Here is an 11,497-nt window from a genome sequence, read left to right as displayed (position 1 = left end):
TATCTTACACTTTTGTGGTATTGGAAACTGAACTCCGGTCCCTTGCATGCGAGGCGAGCACTCTGTCAGTGAGCTAACCCCCAAGTCTGCAGCTACCATTACCTGTTTGCTTTTACTAACTTCACTTTCAGAAGTGAACTGTTCAAAAGCCACTCTGCAATGCATTGTTAAACTTCTTGTCTGTGAGGTTGACAGGGGATCCCAAATGATCTCTACAAAATCTGAAACATATTTTTCAGTGGTTACACAAGTTACTACTAGATCATGCACAAATAACCAACGTCTTTAGCATATCCTGTTCCACTCCATAGTAAGGTTAAAACCATGGCTAATTATGACATTTACTATTTGCTTATGCTCCACATTTCTATCATTATCATTTCCTTTTTGCATACACCCTCAATATTTTTCCTCCTTGGGTTTTGCTACACCAGTCAGCTTGACAGATTCACCTTCCAATTAACTCTTCCTGTAATGTATAGCTAAAATGTAGCTTTAAAGAAAGGTATACCAAACTAAACTCCCAAAATTCAAGTAAGCCTCCATGTTAGGCAGCAGTTACTTCCCTGGCCTGCTCTCCTGCCTGGTTGATTTTCCTGGTTCTTACTTTCAGTTGAAGGATCTCTCTACTTCCTTCTTCTCCCTGCCCTCACGAGTTTGTATGCATGTTGAGATGTGTGTGGATGCTTGACTCTGTGTGTGTGTGTGAAGCCTGAGGCAGATGACTGTGAGTCTGGCATGCCAGCTTGATACTGGGATCCTCTGTGTCCATGTTACAAATACTTGGTATTACATGGCAGCCACCATGCCTACCATGCTTTTATGTGGCTTCAGGGGATCTGGGCACTGGTCCTCATTATTGAGGACAAGAGTATTAAACACTGCATTATCTTCCAACTCCAAAACCTCTAGTACTTTCTCCAAAACTGTCCACTGTTCCCTTTCCTTTAAAAAAAAAATTTCTCAAAGTACTGCCTAGATGTCCACCTCTTATTTTTCTTCCTGTTTGTTCCTGGAATCCTCTCAATTAGGCCACTGCACCTTCCACAGAGTGGCAAGTGCATCTCTCAAGTCACACAGGACATTTGCACAGCGAGCTCCAAAGGCCGATTCTACTCCTGTGTGACTACCGTCAACAACTACAGCTAGGCTCCCTTTCTCCCTGGAGATTTCTTTGACTGTGGGACATACTTTTCTTTTGACTGTTCTCCTGGTATCCTCTCTGGTCTTTGCTGGTACTTGTCACTCCTGTGGTTTTTAAATGCTAAAAGGACCTCAGGACTGAGGTCATTTCCTTCTTGTTCCTTCTTGCATTCACTTCCTTGATATTTCAATCACTTTGTGGCATTAAGTACCACCCACACGCAGCTGCCTCCTGCTGAACTCCTCTGACTGGTATACTCAGCAACCATCTAACACCCCACTCAGTGTCTGGCACCCACTGCAGCACAGCCAGCAAAGGGCCACCCACCACTTCCACTCTAAACTGCCTCCTTCAGATTCCCAAGTCAGGAAAAGACAACTGAGTCAAAACCCCAGAACCACTCTCAATGTTCTCTTGCTCCCCTGCCCAACAATGGATCCTTCAGCACACTGTGGGTGTGATGCCTTCAGAACACACACAACTAATGCTCCCCAGCCATGGGATGGATGGCTCAAGCACATGAGTTAAAAAGAAAAACATCATCAGAATGAATAATACTCTTCAAAGTTTAGTCAAATTCAAAACTCATTTCTCTGGAATATGGTAAAAATATTCTGGTCAAACACCACTACTGCTGCTGTGGGCAGCCAACATTTGCACAAACAAGCATTTTCCAAGCAGGTCAATTTGAAATCTATTGCTCTTTAATACATACAGTATTTCCTTCTATCTCCAAACTTCTAAAAGAATATTTGTGATTATAACAGAATCAAGGTTACCTGTCAGGCGAGGAACAACTGTTTTGTTGATGACAGCAGACAAGACCTTTTTATCAGAACCATCTCCCTTTTCTGTATCTCCCATGCTGCTCTCCATAAACTCTGTTATGGCTGTGAACCAGGGCATCCTGTCTAGACCTATGGAGTCCACCTATGAGACGAGATAAGAAAAGTTAGACATGCTCCCTCCCGCCCCCCAAGACAGGGTTTCTCTGTGTAGCCCTGGTTGTCCAGGAACATACTCTGTAGATCAGGCTGGCCTTGAACTCAGAAATGCGCCTGCCTCTGCCTACAAGTGCAGGGATTAAAGGCGTGTGCCACCACTACCAGGCCAAGTTATACATTCTTAAATATGGTGTATTTTGTAAGTTAACTTTTTCCAAAATCCCTAGGACTTTCCTAAGGCTCCAAGAGAACAATCACATGTTTGAATACTCTGCTTACACCACTAGGCCATCACGGTAAGGGAGGAGGCACGCCACCCCAGCATCGAGGTAGAATAATAACCAAGAACTTGGTTTCATGCATTCATCCATACAACAAAAATGTGACAGAGGCCCACTGTGTGCCAGGACACTCAGAGACCAGCAATGGCAGCACCCAGACCAGAGTGAAATAACATGTTTGAGTTAGGCACTTGAAACTGCTACAAAATTCACTGGTAAAATTCATTCATCTGCCTCAAGCAAAACTGACTTCAGTCCTTTTACTTAAGAATAAATGTGTAATGTGCATGTGGTTTAGCTTGTTAGCCAATCAGCAAACAACAAATGGCGGTTACTACTTGTAGATGAATGAAATGATCCAGAATGGCTAACCTCTGGTGCTACCCACGGATTCCCTAAGAGTTCCACAGAAATGGCCTTGCTCTTCCCTGGAAGGTGGTGTGGTCCTAGGAAGCCCGCAGTTCTAGTGGCCTCCTTAAATATTACTTTGAAGTCCCTAAGATGACTTGGAGCATAGGCACTTGCTGCCAGGTCTGATGACCAAAGATGTATTCTTGAGACTCATATAATGGAGAGAACCAACTCCCATATGCTGTCTCTGGCCTCTACATGCATGCCATGGCATGTATACACACAGCCACACACACAAATATATGTACTAAAACATTTTAAAAACTCCACATTACTTCCAGGCAATAGTGGCGCACACCCTTAATTCCAGCACTCAGGAAGCAGACGCAGGCAAATCTTGAGTTTGAGACCAGCCTGATAATAGAATGAGTCCCAGGAGGACAGCCAGGGCTATACAGAGAAGCCCTGTCTCAACAAACAACTCTACATTACCTTCCCTGTATTACATTTCCTAGTACCTTCAAAAATGAGTTCTCACCTCTGAACCTAGGTTCTCAGCTCACCCCTGAACTGGCATTTTCCCCACTTTCAAGAAATGAATTCCTGCATACCCCTAAGGACTCTCTTACAGTCCTCCTCCTCAGTGTTCTGCTAACCAACTCTTTCCAGTTTGTGATCTCCAACTTCATAATCCTCAGAACATGTTTTTAAGTCAAATTTAACCAAACAATGCTACATAATTCTAGGGAAATTTTCACACATTATAAGAATATTAAAAATGTGTTTGAATTACTGATGTTTGGTCCTATTATGCCTTAAGAATCGAGCAAGATGGCTAGAGATGTAGCTCAATGGTTTGATGATTTTTTTAGCACACAGAAGGCCATAGGTTTTACTCCAACTTGTCTCTCTGTCTGTCCCTGTGTCTGTCTCTTCCCTTCCTTTCCCCCCGGCCAAACTTCTAGACAGTTTTTCCAAGGCTCTAAATTTTATCTACAACTTTAAGGGTAAATGGTTTTGTTTTTACTTTTTAATGATGTTCATTCATGTGGGGGTGGGGTGGGGTGGCATGTATAAAGGCCAAAGGACAACTGTGGAAATTAATTCTCTCCTTCTACCACATGGTTTCGGAGTCCAAACTCAGGCCATAACCCATCCTGCCAGGCTGAGGTGTGATTAGTTTAGACCTAACCTGACAGCAAGGGCACAGAAGCAGCTAACATGACCAGAACAGTTACATGTCAAACACTGATACCTTAAGAGGATTCCAATCAAGCAACTGAACTCGTATCAGGGGACTTAAAAGCTTTGGTAAGCAGAAACCAACGAAGGCTTCATAGTAGGAATCAGGAAACTCTTCTCGCCACTGCTGAAATTTCAATAAAATATTCTGGACGTTATAAAAATCATCATGCACATCTTCAAAAACTTTCTTACAATCTTGTAAAATGTCACCTGCAAACAGAGTAAGTCTCTTTATGTTATGCATTTTAAGCCCGTTACCTTACCAACAGTCACGAGTTGCTACTTAACCAACTGGGCTGGAATTTTTTGTACTTCATATATTCATTTAATTTAAAAAGTCACTTTAATACCCAAAGTGATAATACTGACACTAATAAAGCCTACTGTGTATTGAGTTCCTATCTATATGCCAAAATACCATTATACTTATTATATTGTTTCCTTACCATAGCCCTCTTCCCTTTAAGGCAGAGATGATACATTGATTTAAACTAAGCAAGCAAATACTGAACTGAGGCGGGCAAGGAAGAGAGCCCCTTTCCATTGAGTCTAGTGAACACTGAAGCCCAAAATATTTTGAAGAGCTGCACTATGAGCCTTCTCAGAGCATTGGAAATAGTGTCACTCATGAGCAGAGCAGATAGCCCACAGAAGAAGAGAAAAGCCTGACATGGGGTATTCAGACATGGGGTTAGGATACAGAACTCACCAAGACCCCACAAAAATTAAAAACCAAGGAAATGAAACTGCTAATCAACAAGTGAGCTATGAACTGAACAGTTTCAAAAGAAGAAACAGAAAAGGACAATAACAAGTTTTAAAGCAGCACAACACCCCTAGCTACCAGGGAAACACAAAGTCAAGCTGCTCTGTGACTCTACCTTACCCCAGTCAGAAAGGCCATCAAGAAATGCACCAGCAAATGCTGGAGAAGACGTGGAGGAAAAGGAGCCTTATCCACTGCTGGTGTCAGCTTGGAGGTTTCTCAAAAAATAAAAATGACCCAGCTATTTTATTCCTAAGCACACACCCAGAGTTCTCTATGCCTTCCCACAGAGATCAGCATCTTGATTTCTGATGCTCTATGGCAGGGAAATGGAACCAAACAAGGTTCCCATCTTCATCTGAACTGATACTGAGAACCTGGTAAACACACAACATGGAGTACTGTTCAGTGCTAGAGAGAAACAGAAATCACAAAGTTTGCAGGAAAATGCATGGACTTAGAATATATATACTGTTAAGAGAGGTCTCCTAATTTCAGGAAGGGAAACACTTCCTATTCTTTCTCCTATGCAGATCCTAGCCTACACTGCATATATATCAAGTGCAGGGACAGTGCAGCATTTAGAAAGGAGAACAAGAAAGGGCAATATTAGGGGATAAAAATATAGATTAAGAATACACAGTCATGAAAGAGGACATAGAGTTAGACACATGCCTATTTCAGTTCTATCATAGTTTCTTCCTTTCTGTGTACATGTGTCCATGCATGCACATGTATGCGTGTGGTGGACAGGTTAATAAAACGGTAACTGAAAGGGTGCGGAGCCCAAGTCTTAGTACTCCACCATCAATTCAAGATGTAATAGCTTTCAATGCTGCCACAACCACACTCTGAAGGGTGTGGGACAGCACTTCTCTAGGACAGGCTCACTGGGTCCTGCCCAATCTGCCCCACAGGGGCATCTACACCTCTAGTAAACCTTAAAAAACAAAGAAAACCTTGAAAAATCAAATATAACTGCTAGTGAACCTAAGAGGCTTCAGAACTGCCACGCTAACTGTAGAGTTCACTGAGATGCAGAGTTGGGAGGTTGGCAAATGTCTGCTTTGGAGATTAATCAACTTTGTGATGCTTTTAAACTGAGTTCATTACAATAAAGTGCTTTTTAAAGTCGTTCACTGACACAGTTGTTTAAGTTACAAATGGTGCCATACAAGGAAAGCAGCACAGCCACACCCACTGTAACCCAGCAGGCAGCAGCAGAGCCCTGGGAGCAGAGCTCACAGCACTGCCTTTCCAGAGGCAGCAAATCTTATGCAGAAAATGTTTTCATCTTTCTTGGATTTTCCTAACTGTCTTAGTAATATGGATTTAAAGGCAGCCACAACAAAGCCTTCCTCACTATTTCAACATTTCAAAATAGGTTAGAATCTTGGCAATTGACCTTGGCGCTTGTGGAAGTTAGTCATCTCTGTAGGAGACAGCTCATCGTCACTAGACATCCCTTCCTGATGGTCACAGTTGCCCGAGAGCGCCCTTGCCTGTCTTCTCTGCATCCTGTGTTGTACAATAAAGTAAATCAACAATGTCATTATTTTATAATGGACACATCATGGGATTGACATCATTTTACGTAACTATTCTCAGACCCTTTCTGCTTCCTTAGCTGCTCTGGTTCGAATGTTCAGCGTAGACCATTCTCTGAATGTGACGGTTTCTTAAGGAGGGTCCACTAGTTAGAAGTGAGTTCTAGTTCAAAGCTATTCTCTAACAAAGGCCACCTCACCAATTCCACCTGAGCCCCAGTTTGTTTCTGAGCTGGAGGCCAGCTGAACCAATTCAGCTTTGGTTTTACATCATTCTTGAGAACTGGGATGCCAGGCTGGGTGATTATCACATAGCTAATGCTACTGAAATAGTGGCAAGTCCTTGCTCAGTGTTAAGTCTGCACTTTATACAGATACCTTCGAGCTTCAATCTCTTCTAAAATCCGTTGATCCTTTTCATCCAGAGCCAAGCTTCCACTTGCCGATGTCTCATCTTTGCCTGTTAATTCATAAAATTAGCTTTGTACAACAGTCTCAAAACAGTCAATCACTGAAGCTACAGGTATGAAGTATGTGTGTGTGTGTATATAAGAATGGGTAATGTGGGCTGGGTAGTAGTGGCACATGCCTTTAATCCCAGCACTTGGGAGGCAGAGGCAGGCGGATTTCTGAGTTTTGAGGCTAGCCTGGTCTACAGAGTGAGTTCCAGGACGGCCAGGGCTACACAGAGAAACCCTGTCTCGAAAAACAAAAACAAAAACAAAAACAAAAAAAAAAAAATGGGTAATGTGCTCAAAATGTACATTTTGTTATAACATAATGTCCATTAACTATCAATGTTCACAGCCATCACGCTTGTTGGCCTAAGCCAACATGGACCATCCTGGTGTATGTCATTTACCATAGCAGGTGTCTTTTCTAGCAGTTTACCCCAATTTCCCCCATAGTCATATACTAGAGATATTTATACTGCTAACATCTTATTTATACTTATAGCCCGTTTTATTTCAGCACGTTCCACTGTTTCCAACTGACCAAATGAGGGAGGGAGCTTGACAGTCACTTCACTCCTCCTTGTCAGCCACACGGGACCTCATTCCCTCAGCACCCAAGCTAAGACACTAGTGCAGCAGTAGTGTGGCACGAGGAAGCCGACTCCTTACCAACTCTGCTGAGACCCACCAACCTGCGCAGCCCTTCAACTATAGAGCTTGACTGCTGGGAAGTCATTTCCAACCACTCCCTGCTCATCGAATGGCAGATAAATACTGTGTCCAGGGGCCCGGGGAGATGGCTCAGCAGTTAGAGCACTAGTTGTTTTCCCAGATGACCAGGGTTCAGTTCTAAGCACCTACCTGGCAGCTTATAAATGTCTAGATTGCCAGTCCCAAGGGAACTTACCCCTTTTGGACCTCTGAACACTCTTACACATATGTGATACACTTACATATACTCAGGTACACATATATACCTAGAAAAAATATACTTAAAGAAACTCCTTCTTGAAATGCCAGGTGTGGGTGAAGGATTAGTGTGAAAACATAGAAAAAAATTTTGTACTGGCGAGTTTTGTGTCAAGGGAGCATCAACTGAGAAAATGTCTCCAGAAGGTCTGTATGCAAGCCTGTAGGGCACTTTCTTAATTCCTGATTGATGGGGAGCACACAGCCCACTGTAGGTGGGGCCATCCCTGGATCTGTCCATGGTTCTGTAAGAAAGCAGGCTGAGCAAGTCTCGGAAAGCAGGCCAGTAAGCAGCATCAGCTCTGCCTCCATGTTCCTTCTGTGCTTGCGCTCCTGCCCTCACTGCTGTGGGGGATGAAGTGTTACATGGAAGCAGAAGGAAACAAACCCTTTCCTCCCAGCAATAGTAATCCCCCTCAACTAAATAGCTTTTTTCTTTTTCTTTTTAAATAGAGAACTAAAAATGTTTTTATTCTCCATATGACAATTTAGCTTAATAAATAATGGAATATAATAAACACTAACGTGATAACTGTTGCAAATATGATGATTCACATTTTAACTCATCTTGCCTGCGTTTCAAAAGTGCTTCTGACCGTTTTAAAAGCAATGTGTACATGGATGATTCTAGTTCCACAATGCTGACAATCTGAAACACAAAAGTAATATACCGTAGCTCATTAATAACAAATTATAAGAAGAATAAAAGGAATTATTTATAATCACATGTATACATTTAATTATTGAACAATAGTTCCAATATTATTGCAAGTATCACAAATGATGAAACCAAATGATATGGGGTGAGGAGCATGTGCTTGAGAGATGGGTAAAAGGAAGGACCCCTGTGAGAGAGCTGAGGGAATGCAGACAGATAGCAAGGAGACACTAGAAGCAGGTAAACTCTGAAAAACCGAAGAACGGGGCTGGACTACACTGAGTGTACAATGGCTGCTGAGCATGTGTAAGGCCCTGGGTCTGAGTTCTGGCACCAGAATAAACTTCATAAAATGGAAGAGAGTCACTAGGGACTCCCCAGAATGTGTGACTAGATGAAACTGGAATCCTCCTTCTCAGGGAGCAGTTACTTCATTCCTGCTGCTTCCAGGAAGACAGCTCCAGCAGCCCCATGTGACCAGTGGGATTTTAAAAGTATAATTCAAGGATTAATGAAGAAAAATGTACACTGTAAAAAAATACCATAGAAAGCAAGTACCAGCTGACACTTAACATGGTGACAAAGCAATATTTTATGGATGGGATAGAAATATGAAGTAGAATTTAACTACTTTAACAATCTTTTGTTTTTAAAGTTCTGGGCTTAAATCAAGTACCTTGCAAAAATGTAATAGAGGACCGCAAGTCAGGACTGAGTGCTCAGAACACCGAGGATCCCATGTCAGCACCGAGTGTGCACAGAACACAAAGTAAAATGAAAGATTTAAAAAATCTGATGGTGTAAAAATTTTAAACATACAACTATTAAAAAACCATCACAAACAAAAGTGTAAATTTTGGATTATACTGAATAAGCATTAAACATTTTAAGCCAGGGGCTGGAAAAGAGATGGCTCAGTGGTTAAGAGCACTGGCTGCTCTTGCAGAGGACCACATTTCAGTTCTCAGCATCCATATGGCAGCTTACAACCATCTGTAACTCCAGTTCCAGGGGATCTGATATTCCTTTCTGGACTCCAGAAACTGAATGCATGTGCTGCCCAAATGTACATGCTGGCAAAAACACTCATACAAAATGTTTTAAACCATTTGGTTTGTTTAAATTCACTAAAAGCTAAGAGCAAAAGAAAAAACCACTAAGAACCAAGGTATTCTGAATTCTCTTGAGCAAAGGACTCAAGAGAATTCAGAAGAAAAAGATCTACACAGGGCCTGGTGATTCCCACAGCTGAAATCCCAGCACTCAGCAGGCTGAGACATAATAATCCACAAGTGTAAGGCCAACCTCGGCTACGTAGACAGCAAGCTCCAAGACAGCCTAAGCCTCAGACTGTGGCCTTCTTCACAGGCAAAATTACATGCAGGTAATCATACAGAGATCTTTTCTGTCATCAAAATCAACATTTTACAAAATCCATTTTTACTACTCTAGCAAAGTAATAAACCACCATTCCTTCTGAAGAATCCTTTGGCTCATGTGTAACATGGAGAGAATGAGCCCTACCATGGTAAAGTGTGTGCGTGGTATATAACTATAATCCCAGAACTCAGAGGCTGAGGCGGGGGTTATGAGTCACCCTGGGTTACACAGGAAGAACCTGTTGAAAACCCACACCACTACTGCCTCTTTTACTTGCTTCTTGGAATCAAAACTCAGGACCTCATGATTCTACACCACCTCACTCACTGAGCCTGTGTCTTCCTTACTAGCTGACTAATGGGGGGCAGGGAGAGTCTCTCTCCATGCATATTTATACATACCTTTTCATTTAGACAATCAATTATATTTTCCACATAAATTTTCATGCCTTTGTAGAATTTGTAGCTTTGAGCTTGATCTGAAGCACTCTCGAGATTCTGGATAGCTGTCTTTGAATTCTTGATGTCTTGTACATATTTTTCATATTCTCTCTGGTGTGAGCGATGAGAATCCTGTAGTAATGCTAATCTAAATAAAATAAAAAAAAAGTTTCATTTTTCACTTTTTTCCTTTTAAGCAGTATTCTAATAAAGATGATTTCAAACAGAGAAAGTTTTTACTGTATAGACCTTGTTATATCTGATTTGAAGCTAGGGAGATCACAATTACTGTTCTCAAGAGGGAAAGATAAAAAAGAACACCTACAGAGACTTAGAAACAGAAGGTGGCCATGAGATTTATTTATTTTATTTAATTTTTTTCTTGAAACTGGGTCTCTTTAACCCAAATTGGCCTTGAATTCACTATGTATCAAAAAGATGACTTGGTTTTAGGCTAAGATTGATCAGAACTTATAAGTTAAGGGAGTTCCAAGAATAACCAAAGATTTTTTATGAAATAAAGGAGCATGTGTGTTCACTTTTACACAAATCTTTTGTCTTGCTTGGAAAACTGAATGAACTGGCATAAACACCGTTTAAACATGCTATGGTTTGGTATAATTTATCTGGTTTTTGATTCATGAGTGATTATTTTCCAGCTAGCATTTGCTGTACAGGGGGTTCATTCCATTTTCTCTGTTGCATGACCTTACACTGCTCTGCTAAAGTGAAGACAGCAGACTTGGTCCAGCTCTTGAGAATATCACACACATCAATTCAATGACTGTTTATCTTTTAAAATTATGTTACCTATCACAGACACAAGCCAAGAGAAATACACAAAACATATTTCTTTCACAGAATCAGAATATATATCCTATTAGCATTTGAACTCTATGGATGCCTTAGAATTAGCAAATCAATAAACAATGAAATAAATTAAAAGTATATGGACTTTAATATGGCTAAACAATTAGTTCAACTAATCCTGCTAACCTGGCCCTGAAAAGAAATTATTTAGCCATTAAGCAGTATATTTTGTTTCTAAATTAAGTGGAGACACAATTCATGTCTGAAAAAACCTTCCCTTACTTTATGGAGATAAAAGTGTAAGCTAAGCTGGGGAGAAGGCTCAGTTAGGAAAGCAGGAGGACCTAAGTGAGAACTCCAAGGCCACCCAGGAAGGTTGGCATGGAGGCACATCTGCAACTCCAGCAACCTGCTTGGAAAGTCCCAGGCCAGTGAGAGATCTTGTCTTAAAAAACCAAGGAGATGCTGGGCGGTGGGGGCGCACGCCTTTAATCCCAGCACTTGGGA

At 41.5% G+C, this 11,497-nt stretch overlaps 1 protein-coding gene across 6 annotated transcripts in view; it reads right to left on the bottom strand.

Annotated features, from left to right (window-relative positions):
* The window catches only part of Gcfc2 (GC-rich sequence DNA-binding factor 2), a 34,745-nt gene that overhangs the window by 10,244 nt on the left and 13,004 nt on the right, over positions 1 to 11,497 (bottom strand). Inside the window, exons 6-12 of one of the 6 annotated variants that reach the window (XM_031382241.1) lie at positions 10,142 to 10,328; positions 8,228 to 8,351; positions 6,657 to 6,738; positions 6,137 to 6,249; positions 3,976 to 4,175; positions 1,924 to 2,074; positions 103 to 221 (exon numbers count right to left, since the gene is read on the bottom strand). In XM_031382241.1, the coding sequence (XP_031238101.1) occupies positions 103 to 221; positions 1,924 to 2,074; positions 3,976 to 4,175; positions 6,137 to 6,249; positions 6,657 to 6,738; positions 8,228 to 8,351; positions 10,142 to 10,328 (976 nt within the window). Of the gene's footprint in view, positions 1 to 102; positions 222 to 1,923; positions 2,075 to 2,105; positions 4,176 to 6,136; positions 6,250 to 6,656; positions 6,739 to 8,227; positions 8,352 to 10,141; positions 10,329 to 11,497 lie in introns of those variants that run through there. The other 5 variants (XR_004122085.1, XR_004122086.1, XM_031382242.1 and 2 more) reach the window with 5 other exon arrangements.

This window comes from Mastomys coucha, unplaced genomic scaffold (genome assembly GCF_008632895.1).
Source record: "Mastomys coucha isolate ucsf_1 unplaced genomic scaffold, UCSF_Mcou_1 pScaffold20, whole genome shotgun sequence".
Classification (NCBI taxonomy): Eukaryota; Metazoa; Chordata; class Mammalia; order Rodentia; family Muridae; genus Mastomys; species Mastomys coucha.
Note: the sequence above shows the minus strand (reverse complement) of the source record. Positions and strands in the feature narration are given on the sequence as shown.